Source organism: Dunckerocampus dactyliophorus, chromosome 8 (assembly GCF_027744805.1).
Source record: "Dunckerocampus dactyliophorus isolate RoL2022-P2 chromosome 8, RoL_Ddac_1.1, whole genome shotgun sequence".
Lineage (NCBI taxonomy): Eukaryota > Metazoa > Chordata > Actinopteri > Syngnathiformes > Syngnathidae > Dunckerocampus > Dunckerocampus dactyliophorus.
In genome coordinates this window covers 21,565,697-21,591,174 of record NC_072826.1, presented here as the reverse complement: position 1 = coordinate 21,591,174, position 25,478 = coordinate 21,565,697, and the positions used below count along the sequence as shown (strand labels likewise).

General features: G+C 37.4%; 1 protein-coding gene and 1 long non-coding RNA gene across 2 annotated transcripts; one reads left to right on the top strand and one right to left on the bottom strand.

Annotated features, from left to right (window-relative positions):
* Positions 1-351: 351 nt before the first annotated feature.
* Positions 352-23,042, bottom strand: LOC129187022 (uncharacterized). Its single transcript, XR_008572332.1, has 4 exons — positions 23,022-23,042; positions 21,094-21,126; positions 5,810-6,511; positions 352-4,217 (listed from the first exon to the last, which is right to left on the bottom strand). It is a non-coding gene; the product is annotated as an uncharacterized LOC129187022 (long non-coding RNA).
* On the top strand, positions 3,608-8,638 carry LOC129187021 (inhibin beta B chain). The gene is made up of 2 exons (XM_054785874.1): positions 3,608-4,284; positions 5,770-8,638. Exons 1-2 carry the CDS (start codon positions 3,945-3,947, stop codon positions 6,525-6,527), a joined length of 1,098 nt encoding a protein of 365 aa, XP_054641849.1. The 5' UTR covers positions 3,608-3,944; the 3' UTR covers positions 6,528-8,638.
* Positions 23,043-25,478: the final 2,436 nt, after the last annotated feature.

Here is a 25,478-nt window from a genome sequence, read left to right as displayed (position 1 = left end):
GATGTCTGAGCAGCATGGGGGCGCAAGTATCCCGCCTGGAGAGGGCGCCAATCTGCCACACATCCTGACTTGATGAGCGTTGAACACAAATAAATGGGATTTTTTAACCAACCCCCTCACAGGCCCCCCCCAAAAGAATGCCACCCTGTGCAATTGCCCATCAGACCCATAGCTAGAACCGCCACTGACCACAGCACAGAAACAGCACTTGTAAAAATGATGAACGACCTACTCACTGCCTCAGACAAAGGCCTTGTTTCAGTATGAGTTTTATTAGATCTTACAGCAGCATTCAACGCAATTGACCACCAAATTCGAATACAAACATTATAACATTCCCTTGGCATTAAAGGAACTGCATTAAAACGGTTGTCAGATCGCCTGCAGTATGTATCCATTCTAAAGAATCCAGACACGGCAAGGTCAGTCATGGCATCCCACAGGGTTCTGTCATAGGACCTGTATTGTTCATCCTTTATACTGTCTGTCCCCCTAAGGCAATATCATCAGAAAACACTCCATTGACCTTAAATGCTATGCAGATGACACAGAACTCTGTTTATCAATGAAATCTAACGAAACTAGTCAGCTTTCCAAAATCCAGGCATGTCTTACAGACATCAAGAGCTTGATGACCTCAAACCTTTTACTAAAAAACTCGGATAAAACTGAAATCATAGCTCTTGGTTCCCAGCACCTCCGAGACAAGATTGCAAATGCTATTACTGCCCTAGATGGTCTTGCACTCCCTCCCCACAGTATAGTCAGAAACCTTGGTGTCATCTTTGATCAGGACCTTTCCTTTAGCTTCCAAATACGACAAGTGTCAAGAACAGTATTTTTCCATTTACAAAACATCCCAAAAAATTCCTGCCACTACCAGATGCTGAAAAACCTATTGCAGTGGTTGTCAATTATTTTCTGTCCTGATAAACTGATAATATCTATTTATTTATCTGTACTGTACAGACTGAAAGCAGCAAAATGCAACAGAAAGGAAAGCAGTGAAGAACATAAGCATATTCAAGAGTCAACTTGCATGCTGAGTACGGCAAATTCCGACATGTTGGCAGGTCTGCACTAATACTGAAAGTCCTCCCTGCCTCTCACGTCCCCCATGACAGTTCATCGTACCCCCCAACCAGGGGGGCCCGCCCCACTATTTGAGAAGCACTGGATTACTGTAACTCTCTGTTACTTATATGTTACCCTAAGAAGTCTTTAAAGACCTTTCAGTTGGTCCAAAATACTGCTGCACGAGTCTTAACTGGAACCAGAAGAAGAAATCATATTTCACCCTTATTAGCCTCACTGCACTGGTTACCTGTAAAATTTAGATTTGAGTTTAAAATTGTCCTTCTTACATCCAGTATAAAGCACTTCTCCAAGACCACGAGGCGCCCGCAAGCCTGCTTTTCATTCAGGTTTTCAGTTAATAATGTGAGAACACTAGAAAGAAATGCATTCTGAAATACAAAATGTGAGTTGTGGATACCAGCATTTTGTTCATGTTGTGGTAAAACAAGCATACTGAGTTTGTTTGGCTTGAAATAAGCTACGAATGTTACAAAAATGAGTAGCTCTTGGCCATTTTCATTTTGTAAAAAGAGCTCCCACAAGAAAAAACGTTGGCGACCACTGCAGTACACGGTCAGGCACCAGTATATCTAAAGAGATGATAGTACTCTATCAGCCCAGTAGAACACTGCATTCCCAGAATTTACACTTACTTGCCACTTTTTAAGTTATCAGGCTCCCCTTTTATCCAATCATCTCCCCGACTCAATCCGGGGTGGCAGACACTCTCACTCTATTTAAAAGTCAACTCAAAACCCACCTTTTTGCTAAAGCATACAGTTAGAACTGACCCATGATTCGCTGATATGTAGCAGAGACACTCCTCTATGTTCCTTGGACTAAGATAAAGACTCTCCTGTTTTGTGGCTTGATCTGCTATCTATCCTTCTACTCTTATTTTTCTATCTCAACCCAAACCATCGAGACAGACGACTGCCCCACCGAACCTTGGTTCTGTTCACAAGGTTTCTACCCCAGTGGGAGTTTTTCCTCACCTCTGTCAGCAAGCGCTTGCTCATGTGGGGTTTTGATTGGTTCTGTTTTCATTTATGAGTGTGACCTTCATGTATAAAGTGCCATGAGATAACTGCTGTTGAGATTTGGCACAATATGAATAAACTGAATTGAGTTGAATATAACTTTTTAGCATATCTACATGTTGTTTTGCCAAATATCAAAGTGGCTCTTGCATCCTTTCCTTGAGCATTTCTGTGCGGAGTTTGCATGTTCTCCCCGTGCGTGCATGGGTTTTCTCTGGGTACTTCGGTTTCCTCCCACCTTCCAAAAACATGCATGTTAGGTGGCAACTCTAAATTGTCCATAGGTGTGAATGTGTGAGTGAATGGTTGCTTGTCTATATGTGCCCTGCGATTGGCTGGCGACCAGTCCAGGGTGTTTCCCGCCTCTCACCCAAAGCCAGCCACCCTAGTGAGGACAAGCGGCATAGAAGATGGATGGAAGGATGTACAAGGTGTGTCTGAAAAGTAACGGGACTTGGTGTGCTGTACAAGCTATGGGCAAAAGAGGGATTAGCAAATTGTGAAAATTTACCATCATATCTTGGGAGATCAGAATGTCTACAGAGAGGTCCAGCAGTGTTTGCTTTGCTCAGTTGGCGAGAAGAGATGAGAGTTGTGGCAGGACAACTTGTGGCTACTTCACCACGACAACGCACCTGCTCACAATGCCCTGACCTTGGCCGAGATCAATATCACTGTGCTGGGACAACCTCCCTTATTGGCCTGCCCTTGCTCTGTGTGACTTTTTTCTTTTCCCCAAGCTTAAGGGGGTCATCAAGGGGACCCGTTTTGAAGTCGCGGAGGCCATCAAGAGGGCTGTAACGACGGAGAATCCTTCCGGCAGTTGCATAGAAGCGTGGCAGAGAAGGATGAAAAAGCGCATTAGACTTGCGGCGGGTTACTTTGAAGGTGAAACCATGTAAACTGTTGTTTGGACTTGAAATAAATTGTTTGTGACACCAGTTCCGTTACTTTTCAGACACACCTTGTATGTTTCTTACTGTACATATTTCTTATTGTAATTTCTACACCCAAACTGTACATTTATTGGCTAATTCTCAAATAAGTAAAAGCAAAGTAAATTTGTGTTTTTGTGTATTACATGCAGTAGGCCCAATGATCAAAAAAAGTGTTGTTGCAGTTGCAAGGATTGTCCACACGTCGGCAGTCGCGTACCGCAGTCTTATTGTCCTAGCCTAATACACAAAAATAACATATGAAGGGCACTTTTCTCATGCATCAGAGTTTTCATGAGGCATATTACATGTTAATATACTTTAACATGCGCAAACTGCACTCAGGGCGCGTCAGGCAAGATGGTGAGTGCATGCATTCAGTAATGAGTGCATAGCATAGATAAATAGATCTGCACACAGGTGGTTGTAGTTTTCCTACATTACGTGTTTGGTGCTTGGTGACTCACGCTTGCACTTGTGCAGCATGTTGTAACTGGGTGAAAGGGTACCCAAATCCAACTTTGATGGACCCATGTGGTGGTTTCAATCCTCATACAGGACGTGCATGTGTCCCACGTACTTGTTCGCCCTTGCCCGTGTTTTTTGGGTCATTGTGAGTGAGTCAAGTCACCCGCCGTGCATGTGAGTGTTTGTGCGTGTCTGCAGATGCGTTGCCAGTAAAGTTCATTCCACACACGGTGCGCTCATTGGTGCGTCCCTCCAACGTGTCACCACTTTTGGTGGATTACCCCACCAGATATCTTCACCAGCAGGACGCTGGAAACATCACTGCAGAACTTGCCCGAAGTAAGCCCAACTCTGCACGGCGTCCAGCTGCAAGGAGACAAGGACATCTGAGCAGAAACAGAAACGAAAAGACTTGTTCTATTCAATGGAGATGGCGCAGTCCTCTTCATTTCTCTTTTTGTTGCTCCTGGAGGCTCTCTGGGTGAGAGGGAGCCCCCCAGGCTGCGCGTCCTGCGGCCCTCGTTCTCCCCTGGGGAAGGATGCAGAGGAGAGGCTGATGGTGGAGATGGCCAAGCAGCAAATTTTGGACAAGCTGCACCTGAAGGAGAGACCCAGGATGTCTCCGACGGTGCCGCGGGTGGCGCTGCTCACTGCGCTGCGCAAACTGCACTCAGGGCGCGTCAGGCAAGATGGTACCCTGGAAATGAACAACAGTGTGCCATCCAGACAGCAAGGCTATGAAATAGTCAGCTTTGCCGATATAAGTAAGTGTGCTAAAAGATCATTATACAGGATGATGAATCATATACTTTCTGTTTGTTTTGTTTGCAAGTCGAGATAGAGGAAGAATTAGGGTAAAGTGCAGGATCATAATAGTATCTCTCACCCACTTTTAAGTTAAACATGACTTTAACACATAGGAATACAGGACTGTAAGGTTAGACGGACTGTTGGATGGAAGGTAGCCAAAAGACTGGTAGAAATCATCCAAGTATAAAGTAACCCACGGATAGAAAGACAACTAGAAGGTGTCATAGAATGAACGGAGTGGCATTATAGAGGGACAAAGAACTAAAAGGTGTCATAGATAACGAAGAGTCAGCTAGAAGATATCATAGATCAACAGGCGTACAGATAATGAGAGAGCATCATGGACAAATGGACTGACTGACAGCTAAAAGCAATCCTACAAAGATGGATGGGTGGATGGACAAACAGTTAGAAAGCATCAAACATAGACAGATGGACAAAGTAGGTACAGACCAGGGGTCGGCAACCTTTAGGATCAAAAGAGCCATTTTGCATCCTCTTCCAGTAAAAAAAAATAGACGGGAGCCGCAAAACATTACACTGCTCATAAACTTGAATGTAATCTTTTTAAAACGTTACCTGTTACAACCATAAAATTCAGCAAACAGAAGTGCACCTACTCTGAAATTTAAACACTTAACTCTGTCAGACTTAGTGAGTGGTTCTCATATTTGTGTGAAATTAAAACAAAATGTAGCCATCTTTAAGATTAAACAAGTCCGTCAGCGTTCACATAACCGCACATGAATGTTGTTTGTGCAATGCCGTTTATGTCTGCGCTCAATCGTCATTAATAACCATTCTATTGGTCCTGTCCTTGACTGTCTTTGCAAAAACAGGCATTCTTTCATTTTCGGAATAATTTCCTGTTTGCTTTTTAATTTGGAGAATAGATTCTTTCATGTATTCTCCATCTGTGAATGGCTTCCCATCTCATGTGCAGCCCAGTGTTGCCAACTTGGTGATTTTCTCGCTAAATCTGTCAACTTTCTAAACCCTCTTGGTGTCTTATTTTCTCAAAAGCGGCTAGCGACAAATGTAAAGACTTTTCATGACGTCGTTGGGAGATTTTTCTGGTATTTTTCACATATTGTTCTGAGCGATGAGTGTACAGCCAGCTGCAGCGGCACACTAGCTGCCTTTCCTGGAGTCACCACCTCGGCGATTAGCATGTCACGGGCTCCGAGCACATAGCTACGGTGTGCTTCTCGTTATAAAACATATTGCTATGCTCCCGTTAATCATTGCTTTATTTTACTGCGCTGTAACTTGCTCCACCGCAATCACGGCAACAAGGAGGCTGAAGAGCCGCATGTGACTACGAAGCCGTGGGTTGCCGACCCCTGGTATAACCAGATAGAGGGTATTGGCGTGTGGTATGTTAGCTTGTATGTCAAAAATGTCAACATGGTTGTATTAAAACTATGTTTTCCCCACAGATGACAACGAGCATGCGGATGAGGCCAACCTCAGTCTTACCTTCCAGTTCCTGCAAGAACGCGGCCAGAGTGTCCAGGTGCTGCAGTCATCTCTCTGGATTTATGTCCACTCCTCCAAGCACCCTTTCCAAGTCGCGGCCCGCGTCTTCCTGACTGCAGACTCAAACCGCACCCTGGTGATCGAGAAGATGCTGGAGGTCCAGGAGAGTAACTGGCACACCTTCCCCATCAGCCGCACCCTGCAGGCCTTCCTGGACGGGGGCCAGAAGCGGCTCCGCCTGGAGGTGATCTGCGAGGAGGACGGGAGGAATCTCTGCGCGCTGGAAACCTCTCCTGATACGCCCTTCCAGCCCTTTCTGGTGGCGCAGGTGCGCCTCCGTGAAGACCCTGCCAAACACTTGCTGAGGAAGCGCTCCTTGAGGTGCGGCGATGACATCACCGTGTGCTGCAAGCGAGACTTCTATATCAAGTTTAAGGACATACAGTGGCACGACTGGATCATTGCGCCTGAGGGCTACCACATGAACTACTGCATGGGGCAGTGCCCCCAGCATCTGTCTGGGTCACCCGGCATCGCCTCCTCCTTCCACGCCACCGTCCTGAGCCAGCTGAAGGTCAACGGCATCAACACGGCGGCATCATCTTGTTGCGTCCCCACAGAGCGCCAGCCTCTTTCCATGGTGTACTTCAACTCTCAGCACAGCATTGTCAAAACGGATGTCCCCGATATGATAGTGGAGTCCTGTGGATGCACATAAGATGTACATGTAAGAAATGCTCTACGTTAGACTCATACAATGTTCAACTCAAAAGATCCAAAAAATCCCTTCTGGATCACCTCTACAATTGTGGTGTCCCCTATAGTTGGTGAGATTGCATATGTAAATTTCCATCCATCCATCCATCCATCCATCCATCTTCTATGCCGCTTATTGTCACTAGGGTCGCGGGGGTATACTGGAGTCTAACCCAGTTGGCTTCGGGCAAGAGGTATGTGCAAATTTCTAGACCCAGAATTTCAGACGACTCATCTGTTTGAGACGTTTTTCCAAGGGAAACAATGATGTCGGTATGTCAATGTCGTTATGCGTCCATGAGTTTACGCACCTTAATTTACACATACATTTGCGGCGCCCCCTATGGGTTGTGGTCAAAATGCTTTGGACTACATGTAATACCCTCATAGTTTTAGAATCATTAGACCAATGGTTGACGACTTATGGACAATGAGTTGCTAAGTCCCGACCCTGCCTCTGCAAAAATGTTGTGCTTGATGGCAGCCATGTTTAGTCCCCTAAAGGTGTGTACCAAAATCCGGCTGGAGGGGTACTGTTAACAATTTCTATTGGAAAGACCGAAAGACCATTATTTCCCTTATTTTTCCTCTCTTTCCCTCATTTTTGAGAGAAATTTACCGGTCAATTTACAACGGATTATCTTTTATCATAGTAAAAGGCTGGGAGGGATGAGATCTTGCCCCAAGTGGAGGAGTTTAAGTGCCTCAGGGTCTTTTTCACAAGTGAAGGACGGATGGAACATGAGATCCACAGGCACATTGGTGCGGCGTCTGCAGAGATGCAGACTCTGTATTGGTCCTTTGTGGTGACGAGGGAGCAGAGCCGAAAGGCAAAGATTTCAATTTACTGGCTGATCTACGTTACTATCCTCACTTATGGTCATGAGCTTTGGGTAATCACCGAAAGGACAAGATGATGACTGGAAGGATGGATGGATTCATCAGAGTAAAAGGCTGCTTGCTGTAATAATTACTGCATGCATTATGCCTGTTTTTTCTTTATTATTCGTTTTTTTTAAACAACACAAATGTTTAATTTGAGTCTCGACTTAAAGAACCCTGCTCCAAACCAGAGGCATCTGCTTCCTTCTGGTCATTTTTATGTAAGCGTCACCTAACTTCAACGTAAAAAAAAAACACGGGAAACAGTTGAAATGTGCTGTACCTGCGGCCTGAAATATGTTCAGTCAGCATCTCCACCATATTATTTACACAAGATTGAGTTGGGCAACGGTCTGCTCTGACGGCATGCGAAGCCAAGGTCATTATTTGGCAGACCTGAGCTAACACTGCGCGATTGCCTCATTGTGAAGTCAGGTGGGTCAATGGGCATGCAGCTGTTGTACGTTGCCATTTTTCAGTCTAAAGTTTACTGGGCTGATGTAAAATTAGAAACTTTCCAGCGGAATGCAATCGGTTAATCATTGCACGGGGGGACTTGACATCATCCCAATTGCACAGTCGGTTTAGAGACGTGTGCAGTACATTAAGGGTGCGTTCACACTTGTTTGGTTTACAAACTATAACAATGAAATGGAATCAGGTTTAATCCTTGTAATGTTTACACTATCGATGCAGTGTTTTCATCATGAATTAGACATTTATTTGACTCTTCTATCTTCTTAGCCAATTAATCTAACTTATCTGTTGCCTCCAAAGCTGCTACTTGAATTGTCATCTTATTTAGTTTATTATTATTACAATGATGTCTTTTTGTTGTCTGTGTATCTTATTACTAGCACTTCTTGTCTCTGACACTGAAGTGCCGTTCTACCAGAAGCACTTTAACGCCCCGCTGGACATTGGAGAGACAATTTTGCTTCGTATTTTGTTCACATGTATTTTCTCAGGTTCTATTTGTGTGTTAAAGGGGTGTTTTTTTTCTACATACTGTAGGAATCCACTGCTCTGTGGTGGTGGTGGTGGAATAACATGTGGAACAACATGTTATACTGTAATTATGTCTATTTTCATATGAGATTATATTTTTTGATTTTTCAACGTGATTTATTGTAATATTTTTGCACAAAATGCTGAAATTGCATTATTATACTACAAATTTATTTTGAAATAAAAATAAATAAATGGAATGTGTCTGTTGATTTTCTTTTATATTGCATCTACAGCAAATAATAATAATAATTATAAATTAAAACTCAGCATCATTATTATCTTTACACGCATAACATTACAATAATGTGTCATGAGCTATTCAAGAAAATAGAATAGTTTAAAAAAAAAAGAAATGCTCAGAAAAGTATAACTGTAATAATAATAAAAATAAAAATAATATAAAAAATAGTGAGAGACCAGACAAGTTCTTTGGAAATAATCAGAGGTACAACTGAATAAAACTTGCATGCAAGAAGACAAATCAATACAACCTGAACAAACGTCTTCTAGAGAAAACGTATGACTATTCATGATAATATGTTAGTTAATATCGAAAAGCACATATGAGAGGGGAGGGATGAGCTTCTCTTGTGAGGGACAGAGACAATGAAGGGCAGACTCACATGCCTAGACACCTAAAGCTATTTGAATCAGGTGGTAAGCATGTGGAGGACGGAAACAAGAGGTCTCAGCCTTGACCACATAATCATTGAAAGACATTAAAGTGTATAGCTTAACAGAAATACATATGTATGTTTGTGCATAATTATAACTAATATTAGTCAAATCTCATGGAAGAATGGACACAAAACATTTTAGAGGAGTAATAACAATACAAACACACACGTAGACAAAAAAACATTCACAGTTCATACCTATGGGCAATTTATTTAGAGTCTCCAATTAAGCTAACAAAATATGCATTCTTTTTTTAAATAGAGGAAACCGGAGTACCCGGAGAAAACCCACGCACGCACTGGGAGAACATGCAAAATTCACACATAGATACGAACCCAGATCTTCTGACTGTGTGGACAACATGCTAAGCGGGCCGCACGGTGGACTAGCGGTTAGCATGTTGGCCATACGGGAAGTCCTCGGTTCAAATCTCTGCTTGGGCATCTCTGTGTGGAGTTTTCATGTTCTCCCCGTGCGTGTGTGGGTTTTCTCCGGGTTCGCTGGTTTCCTCCCACATTCCAAAAACATGCATGTTAGGTTAATTGACGACTCTAAATTGTCCATAGGTATGAATGTGAGTGTGAATGGTTGTTTGTCTATGTGTGCCCTGCGATTGGCTGGTGAACAGACCAGGGTGTACCCCTCCTCTTGCCCGAACTCAGCTGGGATAGGCTCCAGCATACCTGCAACCCTAAATAGGAGAAGCAGCATAGATAATGGATGGATAAAGGCCATTATGACAATAGATGGCCATGTTAAATTCATAGGTTGTGTTTGGATATTTCAATTCTTTGAACACAGGAAGTCAACAAACTATCATTAATTGCTGAGACATGGAGAAAGCGTATGATTAGATGTTCTTCCTACTTCTTTACTTGTGCACAAAGATGATTACAAATAAATACATAAATAAATACCACATTAGTGGCATGTTTCCTCCGTAAGGCAGGCAGTCACGCTCGCTGTCATGCCCACAGAGCATACATCAAAGGGCATGCAAACAGCAGAAGTGGCTTTATCGACTGTCTGTGTTTGATGTGCAAACAGTTGTCACATTCCCTTGGCATGCTTTCGTTTGGATTCAAGGATGTCTTCATTTCAACTCCTGTCCTCTGATAAATGACCACAAAGACATCAGAGGGAGACACGTGCGCTTTGCCTTGCAGGTTCATCATTGGAAGAGCTACTGTGACATCAATGTCAAATTTGGATGTGGAGGAAAGTTTGCAACTTTCCAAATCAATAGGTCAAACAAATATCCTGCCAAAACCAAAACCATCCAAATGGACTACAATGAATTTGCAAGGGTTTGTTTTATTTTGCCTAAACACACAATTTAAGTCGTTTGTTCATTAAATGGCCACGTGTAGTGTCCAAACGTCAGCCTTGATGTTGGAATTTAGAGTTTCAAAAGTGCTTTTCGAAGGCCCTACTGGAAACACGGCGTTTTCTGTGTGCGTAGCTTTAATGCTCATGAGCTGTGTTTGTCCATGCCTCTCTCTGACTGTGCGTCTCCAACAACTGCTGTGTACTTTATACATATATACACTGTAACTATATAACATACAACCATTTTTCCTTTATGATGTCACAAAAATCTGCAACTTCAAAGTGACAGATTTTTCTCACATTTGTTGGACATAAACAGGCTCTCGGGACATATATTACTGTTGGAACACCATTAAAAAGACTTTTTTTGTTGTGTGTCTTTTACGTTGTGTACACACTTTAGTAACATTCACAAAGCTGCATCCACGTTTGCATTAGTGGGGTCTGTTTTCGCTATTAAACTCAGTTGCTTTCATCAAGAATGTAATTTACATTAAAAAAAACTACACATGCCACAAACTGACACAAAGACAGCTGTCAGTGTGATGCATGTCAGCACCACTGCAAAATAACCACTATAATTTAATTTAAAATAATCTATTAGAGGAAATTAAAACATTTTATAAAAAGAAAGAAAGCAAATAATAATAATTACAAATTCTCTATACCTTAGGTTCTCAAAGTGGGGTATGCCAATTGCAATAGGGGATACGTGAATAAAATTAAAAACAATTACCGCCTAACACTCACTATTATGAGTGGCGCAAGGAGAACGGCGCAGAAAGGAGACAGAACATGAAGTTGTTTATTGCTCTGTGTGCATCATATGAACTAAAAAGTCAATTTGATGATTATTTTGTGCATTAAGAGTGCTTAATCTTGAAGATTTCACTTATATTGGTGTTCCGGTCCCTGCACGGCGCAGCAGTGAAAACCTGCTGCTGTGAGCGGGGATTAATTAAAATAAGGCTTTATCGTTGGTTGTATGTGTTTTTTTGCATCGTGATTGTTAAACATCCCCCTTCAATTTGGTTTTAAATTAATATGCAGACTTACAGTAAACCATAGCCATCGTTAGTGGACAAAAAAAGCTGCGCACAAATTCAAGCCATTCCAACGGAAGGATGCCAACATGAGATTGGAATAACAGAGATGTAGGATGATTACTTATCTATTTTTCAGTGCTCACATGAAACTTTATACAAATGTGAATATGCAAAATACACATTTTTGACCAGGAATTACTATAAAATTACATAAAATAAAATTATAAAATAAAATAAAATTACATAAATCTAAAATTATTGTGGGCAGTCTAAGGCACACCTGTGCACTAATCATGGTGTCTAATCAGCATCTTGGGTGGGATGGATTATCTCAGCAAAGGAGAAGTGCTCACTATCACAGATTTAGACAGATTTGTGAACAACATCTGAGAGAAATGGTGATATTGTACATGTGGGAAAAAGTTTTGATCTTTGATTAATAATACTTCTCATTCGGAGGCAATTAAAGAAAATATTTGTTTACATCACTGCAAAAAACACAATGATTCAATTGAAAATATGTTTAAAAAGTAATTTAAAAATAAAAATACAAATAAAAATTATTTATTTCAGGGGCAATTCAAGGAAATAAGTTTTAAAAATTGTTACACCGCTGCAAAGTACCCACATTAATTCAATAAAAAATATATTTTAAAAGAAATGATTCCAGGGGGAATTTAAGAAAATATATACATATTTTTAATCATTAAAGCATTGTAAACAAAACCACAAAAATCCGCTTAAAAATATATTTAAGAGGTAATTTAAAAATAAAAATAAAAATACTTTTCATTCAGGGGCAATTCAAGAAAATTATTTTTTTTTAAATGGTCTACACCACTGCAAAATAAACACAATAATTCAACTAAAAAGATATTTAACAGTTAACTTAAAAAAAATAAAAATTAGTTTCTTTCAGGAGCAATTCAATAAAATAATTTTTAAAATTGTCTATGTCACTCCAAACTAAGCACAATAATTAAATGAAATATATATATTTAAGTGTTAATTGAAAAAAAAAACAATATTTAAGAGGTAATTTAAAAACAAAACTAAAATTAACAACAAAAATCCTTTTTTTCAGAGGAAATTCAATAAAATAATTTTTAAAATCAACAAACCACAATAATTTAAAAAATACATTTAAGAGTTAAAAATAAAAAAAACAGTAGAAATAAAAATACTTTTCTTTCAGGGGCAATTCAGGAAAATGTATTTTTTTCATTATAAAAATAAGCAAAATAATAATAATGAACATTGTTTCAATCAAAAGTGAGCCTCATGAGCTTTGTAAAAGGCACATTTACTGATACAACTCTAATAATGGATGCCATTAGACTACCGTATGTTGTGTCCGGTCAAGACTTTTGGTGTTCAAAGACTTTCTACTTGGTCTAAACATGTTAGCAGTCTACCTGACTGGCGTTTGAGGATGGATAATTAAATGAATTGATGACAAGTTAAGTAGGCATTGCCAAAAGCATGAATGAGTACTTGTAGGTGTGTCAACTAAACACTAAAAATCAAAAAGCAGGGAGTAAATGTGGCGTGAGAGATGAGTGATGCGTCCATGCGCACGTTTTTCACTCCTTGTGCGGAGGCATGCATCATGAGAGGACACTCCCGGGTCGTCGTAAACAGGCGAGTACTCCTTTTCACCTGGGGAGCTAAAGGCATTTGGCGCCACTAATGGAAAGCAGATAACTGACCCGCTCTGGGAACAAAAAAAATGAATAAAAGCCTACTGACTCACTGATACACTGACACACTGACCCACAGACCCACTGCTTGCACTAAAGCCCTAATCCTTTGCTCCACATGCAATCCTACAAAATCCCCTTTGGAGAGTTAAGGTGTCAGCCCGTCCACCTTGCAGCGTCATGGCAAGATAAAGCTCTGCTCTTATGCACTCTCCTCTACATGTCAACAACGGAGTAGTAACACTGCACACGACGTGTTGAGACGAGTACAAATGCAACATGAATTCAGTAACAAGACACCACTATGATAGAAGTGTGAAAAGACACCACAAAGTGCCTGGTTTGTGTTTGTTTCTGCAATCAGAAGCATTTCCTCTGACAATAATGAGCCAGTAGTGAAGCTACACACAAATAGTAAAGTCTTGTACAAGTCAACATAAACAACAAGTCAAAGACAAGATTGGCCTTGTCGGAATAATCTGGGTATCGCAGAATGATTTAATTGTTGGACCGTACTTTTTCCGCAAAACATCAACGGTGACGTTTATCTCCGAATGTTGAATGAGCGTGTCGTTCGTACTCTCAGAGGAATGCCGCGTTTTCATCTTCAAGGAAACGGTCGGTTAGCACGTGTTAGGTGGGCCCAAGATGGTGCTCCACCACACCGGAGGACAACTGTAACTGATCGGCTGACAGAGCTTTTGTTGCTTTGAACAGCCCAGTGGAATGGCCCCCCGAGGGCACCTGATTTGACACCGCTGGACTTTCTTCTGTGGGGCCACCTCAAATCAAAAGTGTATGTGACACCACCACGTGACCGCCACAACATTGAACAGCGAATCAGAGCTGAAGTTAACAACCTCCGGACGGACGGGGGAATGATCAGGCAAGCAGCGAAGGACATGCGGAGGTGTTCACTTCCTGTGTGAAAAGAAGGAAGGTGATTGTGCAGTGTTGAAATAAGGATAATGTAAATGATAATTAAATATATATTACATAACATAAATACAGTGTACAGTAGTGCCTTGTTTATTGCTGTTTATTGGTTTCAGACCCAACTGTGATAGGTGAATTTCCATAAAATAGGATTCCTATACACTAAGTCCCCAAACTTACGAACATCCGATTTGCGAACATTCGGAGATACGAACGCAAGCTGACTGGTCTATAGTTTCATGTATTTTGCCTTGTAGTAACTCCATATTTATACTGCTACATGCTTGACCAGTAGAGGGCACTGTGACACTGCTAATGGGACCAACAGGTAGAGGAAGACGGTGGGGAGAGAGTGTAAAGGAGAAATGCAAAGCTAAGTTGTAGCTGTATGATGCAACCCGGACAGAGCGTGTGATTAAAGTTTATGAAGAGTTAATAGGCCTGCTTAATTCTATACCACCCACAGAACACTACCTCTTTTAGAAGAGTCTAACGACGACGATTTGTCCTTTTTTTCATTAACTCCTCCTCCAACTCCACCACAACAACGTATGCTCGACCTCTCCTCTTCAAAGGTAAATAACATTTATCATTACGTATTATTATATCATTTTTATTATTGTTTTTTTCATTAATTATCCTCGTTTAATATTACTACTGCATCCAAACTCATATTTACATACATACACATATACTGTATATGTATACACGTACATGTAGTACCTACTGTATACAATTGGTAATATTACCTTTTGTTGGACTTACGAACAAATCGACTTGTGAACGGTCGTCTGGAACCAATTGTGTTCGTTAGTTGGGGACCTGGTGTATATAATTGGAATATTTTCATAGTTAGAGCATAGAAAACCTGTTTACAACCTTCTAAATACAGTTTTTAACATGATTAGAGCCCTCTAGACACCCCAATAGTTATCTTTCACTCTATTACCCAATATAGTAGACATAATAACAGAAAAATTACAACAGATTAGACATAAATAAAACATGACGTAAGTGCTGAAAGTGGACCGAAAGTATCTCATCAAAGTAACATTACTGACACCTAGTGACCAGTGTAGAATATTACAGAATATTACTGAATGCCTTATACAGGATGTATCAAAAAAAGGCGACTCTCCAAAAAGTAGCCACTAAAGTTAGCATTGAATATTTTCATGAATTGTCTTTATTTGCATATGTTGGTATGGACATCATCCTTGGGTCCATGCCAACACTGATAGCATAGTTGCATGCATGACTGAACACAGGCCCGTTTTCTCAGAGGAATGCCGCGTTTTCATCTTCAAGGAAACGTGTGAGGACGTTGAGGACTAAGTTGACAAAAACTTACATCCATGACACCAGTGCAAATAGCGTGAAACGAAGGGTTCATCTGGGTATCGCAGCGTGTTCAGTCATGAATGTAATTATGCAATAAATGTTGGGATGGACCGAAAGATGACGTCCATACCAACATATGCAAATAAAGACATTCACTTGTAACTTTAGTGGCTACTTTTTGGAGAGTCCTGCATTTGCATTTTGTAGGATGGGGGTGTCCAAAATTTGGTGAAAAATGTAAGGATGCAAGGGCCACTTTGGTATTTTGTAAACCAACATGTAGCCATGCGAAGGAATAAAAAAAAAAAGGTCATCTCAGCTTTGTGGTATAGGGGAAAGTTTAAATCAAGCTAAATGATACCACACGTCTGAAAATGTATTTGCCTGACATTAGTATCTTTACTAGTAGACTCGCACTTTAGTGGCGTCATTATGAGCCGTGAATGGTTGCGTTCAAAGAGTCACCTTTCGAGTGTAGCTGTATTTTCTGGGATTTCCAAGCATACTTAAATGCAGCAAATTGTACTTCCGCAGTAAGAGTTACGTCGGTGAGAGATGAGAATGTCCACTTACCGTTTTTCTTTCTCTTTCTGTTTATTTAATTCGATTCAAATGTATTTACTGTATATGGCGCCAAATCACAGCAACAGTTATCTCGTGGCACTTTACACATGAAGGTCACACTCGTAAATGAAAACAGAGACCCAACTGAAACCCCACATGAGGAAGAACTTGGTGACAGAGGCAAGGAAATACTCCCTGTGGGGACGAAAGCTTGAACGGAACCCAGGCGCACATGCACGCATAGTAAAGACGCTGTTGTGATTGTTGTGAGTGTCAGTGAATGCACCTCGCTGTAAGCGCCGTTCCCCGGGAGAGCCGAGAGACGTGTTTGTGAGTTGGCGATACGTATATAAAGGGTGGCGGACTCTGCGGGGACACTATTGTGGCTCCGTCTGCCGTCATAACAGACAGGTGTGGCTTGTTAGTGACGGTAAAAAATTTTAGGTAATTCATTTTTGACAGCCCTAAAAAAAATACTATTTCCTACTCATGTATAACCTGCAAGGCATGCTGGGTAATGTGGGCTAATTTTTGTATTGTATACATTTGTATTGATCTACTGTTTATTAGTGTGGATTAGCATCTATTTCATTTTGTGTTTCACATGTTACCTGTCGACTCCTCAAACGAGATGGGTTAACTACTAATAAACCGCCTAATTATAAGAAATTATAAGCACAAAATGGCAGGTTTCAAACAAAATGAAAAACTTGATTCAAAAGGGGGTCGCAAATACCCAATATTTTTATTTATTTGCCCTTTTTAATGTCAAGCCTGCCTCCAAACTGTCAGTTGAAGTGTGCACTGCAGCATATGGCCATGTGTAAGTGTACCTGGCTGATAGAAAGTGTCGGCTGGGTTTACCGATGTTGTCAACATTCATGTTCCGATGTACTTCAAATAACTTTTAAGTCCACACCAGGTTGATCCCATTAGGACAGACCCAGTTACCTGATATATCAGCGTTACATCAGACCCGTCTTAGCCACAACAACAATACTCTCAAGCTTTCTCCCTTTGCGGTCATGTAAGAGAGGACGTTTGATTTTCACACCTTGACGCAAACGCCGGCATATAAAACAACAAATAATGCAAAGTAGCAAACAAATAGCCTGCATGAATACAGTATTTTTGATGAGTTATCATACTGCGTGTATAAATGTAGCATGCTTGTCCACGGCGGCTGCTGTCTCACTAACAAAAGAGCTAAATAAACATGAGAAATGAGCTTTTGCTGCGGAGAATTAGCACATATGCTAGCTTGGTGGCGACATTTTGTCACTTGGTGGTGGTGTACTTTGTCTAATACAGGTCACTTGGTCACATTTACTACGAGGCGCAATCCAATTACAATGGCTGCCTGCTGGGAGGGCGATCACCTTCGCCTCCTAGAACGGACAAATCGGAGCGTGTGACCCAGGTAAGGTCATTGGTATTGCAATGGCTTTAAATGACAAGAGAAATATCTATAACTAATAAGTTTCTTGTCTGTTATCCCCTTGAATCTTAGGAACTATTGCCAACATTTGCTGTAAAAGACTTTTTCATGAAATATCATGCATTTCTGTTACTCAAAAGTTACAAAAAAAAGCACAATGAAGCTGCGTTCTCTTCTAGATATTGACAGTTTGGACAGCAGAGGGCGCTAAATCAATTAGCATTACGGTGGATTCCGCGTATTTTTCCGCAGAAAACACACCTCATTCAGCATAAATTGATAATAATTTATAAATACTTGCAATTACGGGTAAAATGTACAGCATACATGTACCACTGTTAGAAAAATTCCACAATTTTGACATGTTTTTGTCTTTACGCCTCACTTATAATGTTTTTTCTTAAGATTTCGCACTTTCCTTGAATGCACCATAGTTGTGTGCTGTGAGACGCGGAAATTTGCTTGGCTTCAGAAGCAATCAGGCCTCAAAATTTGCAATGAGGTGAGCAGAAGTTAATATATGATGGTGAGTCCTTGTTGGGTCTAAATACAACAGGCAAGCAGTGTGGATTATGTAGCCGCAGCTTATAGAAACACCTTCTCTGGCCTGCTGGATGACCAGGCTAAGGGCTCCGGCAATGCCACAAAACAGGGGTGTCCAGCGTGTTTTTTTATTGGCCTGCAGCACATTCTAAAAATAGGATTAAACAAGAATACTAAAAAAAAAAACAGCAGCACAAATGGGAAAATGAGTGGAATTTTACAAGAAAAAAGTCAAACTATTAAGACAAAAAAGTTTTAATCTAAAGAGAACAATTTTTAATTTTACAAGAATAACATGGGAACGTATTTTTAGTAGCCTGACAATGAAATATAAAACAAAAAGTTTTATTTTTATTATGCGAAACAAACAAAATAACAAATTTGTAATTTTTTTTTAAATAGGTTGTGGAAAAAGTTATAATATAAAATATCCTGGGAATAAAGTCCTAATTATGAGAACAATTATGAGAAGAAACTTGAAATACTTAGGAAAAAACCCAACAATAAAGTCAAAATATTAAGAGAAAAAGCCACCATTTTTTACAAGAATAATCTGGTAATATTATGAGGTCGTTTTAGTAGCATGGAGTTGAAATATTAAAGAAAAAATATGTTATTTTTCAAAAGTCGTTAACATTATGAGAAGGGAGAAAGTTGTAATATTATGGGAATACAGTCGGAATATTGCAAAAAGAAAATTCACAAAGATTATTTAAGAAGGAAGTTGAAATATTTGGGGAAAAAAACAGAAAAACATGAGCAAAAATGGGGGGCAAAAGAGCAAAAAGTGAAGTTGATACTAATAATTGGCATTTTTACTTATATGACAAAGCTGATAAGCAGTTTTTATTATCTATATATAACTTCTTAGCATACCTACATGTGTTGCTTTACAAAATATCAACGTGGCCCTTGAATCCTTTCATTTTCAGTATGAGGCCCTCGGTGGAAAAAGTTTGGACACCCCTGCCATAGAAGAACCTGGATACTGTACATTTTAGAGTAGTCAGTGTCAATCAAAATATTGACAAGCGCAGCTACTGACATGTTGACAGTGAGATGTACTCACCTGTGTTATCACCCGTTTTATTCAATAATGGCTTTTTTTAGTGGACAGTAAATCTATACCCCTATACAAGCTGTACACGGACTACTTTAAAGTATATCCACATTTCATTCGTATGCTATTGTCCTCATGTAAATAGTAAATAGTTCACCATGCTTGTGAATCTCAGCGTGCGCTGCTCAGGGAATTAGTGTCACCGCCCGTGTTGACTGTTTCACCCTCACTCGGGACTTCCAACACCTAACTTCCTGTTCCTGTGGAGGACCTCATTCTGTCAACGGAGACTAAACAGAATCCACCTAATTGAGTTAGTGTGTAACAGCCTCACTTTTTAAGATTTTCTTTGTGACTAACGAGAGGATTTGAAATTGGGCTGATTGGCTTCAGTTTGAAGATGACATCCATGAGCAGCAGGCTGTCTGACGGCGTCCATAACAACACTTTATCCTCATATGGGCATCAGATACCAGCGTGATGGCCTGCGTCCTCTCATGTTAGACTGGAAACAAGCCAATCAGGTCATAATGCCTTCTGTCCGCTTATTAGACACACACCCTCATGCTGTCATTTGCACCTTAATAGTGTAGATAACGTATATTCAAGTATCAAAATTAAAGGACTTACTAAAATTTCAGTCATTTAGGAAAAACTTGAGCTTTGCCATTACTTTAAAAAAAAGTAATAATATTAAAGCAATAATGCATGTAGGGATTACTTTGCAGGCCTTATTGTAGTCATTAATTTTTTATAATAATAATAATAATACTAAAAAAATTTGAAATGCTTGAAAATAACATCATATTAATCTAAATATTATATATGTTCATATTTTTGAATATGTTCATATTTTTGAATAACTTAAAAATGATATTGTTATATATAATTATATTTTATAGTTAATAAAACATACATATATATATAATATTTAGGTTAATATCATAATAATAATGTCAATATCATATATAATATATATTCTATATTATTTATAATATGTAATATATTATTTACATATATATATATATATATATATATTTATATATATATATATATAATTTATAGATTTCAATAATTATAACACAATTTATTAATAATCATATTAACCATTATTATATGTATAAATTTAAAATATTTTTAAGTAATTAAAATATTATTTAAAAATGTATTGTCTTTATGTGTTTTTAAATAATAACAATGATGATCGAATAAATGATTTATATTATCCCAAGTATTACATTTATTTGTTTTGTATCTTAATTTCATCTTTTATATTTTGATTTAAATTTTATAATACAGTGTTTATTGGCTTTAATAATAATAACAATATAATTAATTATTTAGAATATTAACATAATAATTGTATGTTCATAAAAATATTTTTAAGTAAAGTAAATGCTATATAAAAAATGTTTTATGGCATTAATTTTTTTAATAAATGGCTTTTTAATAATTTATAATATTACCCTAATTATTACGTGCATTCATTACAAATAAGTTAAATATTATAACATGATTATATTGCATTTATTTATTTTTAATATAATTTAATAACAAACATCTGTATTATTAATAAATATATATAAATATATAATAATAAATGATTTATATTATCATAAGTATTTTTTTAGATCTTAAATTATTTCATACTACAATATTATATTGAATTTATTTGAAATAATAATAATACTAATAATAAAATAATAATAAATAAATAAAGTAATAATGTAATAATAATTTAAAAAAGAATTATAATAATAATCATCATCATCATTATTATTATTATTTATAAATATTTGAAAATAATGTGAATGTTTAATAAAATGTGTTATGGTATTTGTTGTTTTTATAAATGCCTTATTAATTATGTATATTAATTTAATATACAGTATGTATTTATTTAAAAAAAATAAATTAATAGAAAAGTTCTAATTAAATTATTTTAGGTATAACTTTCTCTGAGTGAATAAAATCTCTGAATAAAAAACTTTTGTACTTACATTTTTTGTTTTTAGGTCAAAGTGCACATCAACCTGTTGAGGGAAAAAGAAGAGAAAAACATGTTGACTTAACTAGTTCACTTATCTTGCGTAACAACATTTTATTTTATTGTTGAGGCCGGTTATTCGATATGTGATATTAAGTACAATATACAGGACGTATCAACTGTCTGTAGACATTGAACAAGGAAACAGATTGGCAAACAGATTCCATTCATTAAGCAATGCTGCCCTCTGGTGGCAGTAACACAAATCCACCCATCTTTTAATGTCAATGTCTACTGTAAAAGTGTAAAAGTCGTCATTTATTCGCTGCGAATGAGCTACTGTATTGCACAACTACTCTACAGCACGATGTGCAAGTAGAGTGTACAGAAATTACAGTAAATATAGTATGACATGCTTAATGAATAGATAAATAATGCATTTATATTGGAAAATGTAAATCACGTGTAAATTGGAAACAATAAAGTCTCCTGTTGTTTGTTCAAATAGCCTTACACTTCATCTCAAGGCACAATACCAACATACAGAACAAAGAGTTCAGAGTAGTCAGTGTACAGTGTGCACAGAAGCACAGTTTTACTAGTTTTACTAGTTTTACTAGTGCTTGTAAAAAGCCTTTGTGAGAAACCATATGTTGTTGATAATTAACAGCGTTGCCGTTCAGTTGCATCGTATATGCTGCCGTCCTAATACGGTACACACTCACTGACCACAACATTAGGTACACGTGCAAATTACAGACATGTTAAAAAAAAACAAAAAAACTATAAGTACTAATTATTTAATGAAATACCATGTTTATACTGGTTATAGTAATAATTTGTTCATGCCATGTACTCAAAATATTAAACAATTAGTATAGTTGTACACCACTAATGATGATAAAAGTAATGTTGAATGAATAACTCTTCGCATTGGATCAGGGGTGTCCAAAATGTGGTCCGCAGCGTGTTTAGAATTTACATTGTAGAAATAAAATGAATCCAAAACAAGCCAGAAAAAACGAGAACCATAGAGCACAAGGGAAAATGTAAAGAGTTTTAAATATATAACGTTTTTTTCGCCTTTTTATAAAATAAAAAAATACATAAAGATATGTATTTTTTATTTTATAAAAATCCTTTGATTTTCAGTATGTGGCTCTCGGTGGAAAAAGTTTGGACACCCCTGTATTAGATAGTACAGTACAAGCATATGGTGTTTACATGGCACATACTGTATAAGGAAGTCTGTTTATTTACTGCATGTATTGATGCAGTACATTATACAATGGTTGGCACGCTGTATTCATTCATTTCTTTTTAGTCTCTTTATTTTTCATTATTTTCTTTTCATTTATGTATTATTTTTCCATTTTTGAAACAATTTATTATTATTCATATGTTTATACATTAGTTGTTCATTTTATCGACTATTTCTTTAGTTATTTAGACACTAATTTATTTATTTTGATTTGATTTGATCACTGTGTAAGCCATCGTTTTCACTCTCTAATAGAAAATTGACAGGAAGTGAACAAACTATGAGTAATTGCTGACATTTGGAGAAGAGCTGCGATGATTCTTCCTGCTGCTTTTGGGACATGTTGAATTGTGCAAGTGTAAACTTGTTAAGCAAATCAGAAAAAAAAACAGAACTATTAGTATTTTATCACTGCCATTAGCTTGTGCAAGTGTGCCTAACATTGTGGCACATACAGTGTGTGCTAACCCAACACATGCTGATGATACATGTGCAGCATAGGATGCAGGAACTTTTGCATACAAACAATTCCTAGCATGTGTTTAATAAGGTGAAATGCATTACAAAACAGTTGCAAAAAATGAAATAACGCCACGCAACCGCGCTCCACGGTGCACACACCGCACATGCATGCATTCCAACAACACGTGCATTCATTCCCACACACATGCAACGCTTACCTGCTGCATGCCTTCTCTTCCCGAGTTTGCAACATGCAAGCAGCATGCAAGCACCATGACTTATATAAGCTCTTCCACACTGTCCCTGCACGACTAGGACCAATGGGAAGAAAACATGTGCAAGGGACCATCTGCAGGGACGGAAAAACAAATCCCGTAAAAGATTCTGGTGGATTTTGCTGCATGGGGGAATCGTGTCCAGGTGACGGGCGTCTTAGGAACAGATGCTTTCTCTGCACTTCTTACCTGGTGCTGGTGACAACATCAACATTTTCACTTGGCGGGATTCTCTTTCACCCACTTGGACACAGAACAATCAATGAACACCAGAATATGTGCTGTATAAATAGACATCATTAGTAAAATCTATAAACTTGCTTCCTTATAGTGTTGTTTTTGGAAAAATATTATTTTCCTTCCAGCTCCCTGTCCTTTCTCTGCTTGTGTGCCCTATAGTACATTCAATATTATTGACTATGGTCCGCAAAGTCTGCCTAGCAACAGGTGACCAAAGAAAATTCATGCTATACGTTAGTCTACGTGCTGTATACCAGGGGTGTCCAAAGTCTGGCTAAGGGATCTTTTGTGGACGGCTGCTAGGTTTTTAGTGGCCCGTGGTGTAAAAATACAATTAAAACACAATAAAATAATAATTATACTATCATAAATAACAAAATACGTGTAAGAAATAATGATAAAATTGTCATAATAATGATAAAATACATTTAAAAATGGAAGAGACTAATAGTATAAGCGTAGAGAATGTGGCGCAAGGGATAAGAAAAGAAGCACAGGGGAAAAATAAATCAAATAAAAATAAGATCACGTGGCTACTAAATAACTAAATAACTGACAGCGTATAGATTGTGTAATGGGAAAGGAAAATTAAGAAAATGTATGATAAATAAATGGTCTAAAAATAAATAATTGGAATAAGTAAAGATATTCAAAATATGCTGACGGGAAAAAAAATGTGCAGTGGTGAGGAAAAGGAAGAAATAAAAGTGTTAAAGTGATAAGTGATAAAACTAAAAAATAATAATCATAATGAATCATAATTGTAATTTTTAATACGTGAAACTGTACAGTTGTTATTGTGGACTGCTGGTGACTTCCATCTGCATCAAGTCATGTTCAATATGTGTCCAGTTCCTTGATGTACAGTATTTGATAACAAGTATCCGGCTTTATCCGGTCCTCCACGCCATCTGAATTCAGAAAGTTGGCCATCTGTTGCTCTGTACAAGCAACATCCTCTTGTTCTCCCCCTCTGTTATCAGCTGGCATAAGCCCTGCGTGTAATGTGAAGCCCACAGTCCCAAATCACGATGTTCATGCGTGTGTTCTTCTCCAGTTCGTCCATTCCGCACATCATTTGCAATATCATGCAATCCTCATCATCACGCTACGTTCAAGCATCCATTTTATTCCAGCCCGTCAATTTGTTTATGGAGTGTGTAATTTTCATTGCTCACTTCCTGAACGTCTTTTCTTAGGTGTTTCATGTCGTGTCGTAACGCTAACGAAGAATTACATCATGAGACTAAATTCATAAAATGACAGGAGTCAATAAAAAAAAATGCAAGAATACATTGTTAAAATATTACAAGAAAAAAAGAACACCATGAAAATAAAATAAAAATAAAAATAAAAATAAAAATAAAAATAAAAATAAAAATAAAAATAAAAATAAAAATAAAAATAAAAATAAAAATAGTAGTATATGCATCCATTCATCCATTTTCTATGCTGCTTATCCTGATTTGGGTTGCGGGGGTATGCTGGAGCCTATCCCAGCTGACTTCGGGCGAGAGGCGTGGTACAGTATATATATATATAATTATAATAATTATTATAGTCTTTTTAAAATTCTTCTTAAGAAATAATAATAATGACAATAATTATTATATATAATGATAATAATTATAATTATTAATAATTACAAAATAATAAAACAATATATAATATAATATGATATAATATAATATAATATAATATAATGCAATATAATATAATATAATATAATATAACATAATATAATATAATATAATATAATACAATATAATATAATATAATATAATATAATATAATATAATATAATATAATATAATATAATATAATATAATATAATATAATACAATATAATATAATATAATATAATATAGTATAATATAATATAATATAATACAATGCAATATAATATAATATAATATAATATAATATAATACAATACAATGCAATATAATATAATATAATATAATATAATATAATATAATATAATATAATACAATATAATATAATACAATATAATATAATATAATATAATATAATATAATATAATATAATATAATATAATATAATATAATACAATACAATGCAATATAATATAATATAATATAATATAATATAATATAATATAATATAATATAATATAATACAATATAATATAATATAATA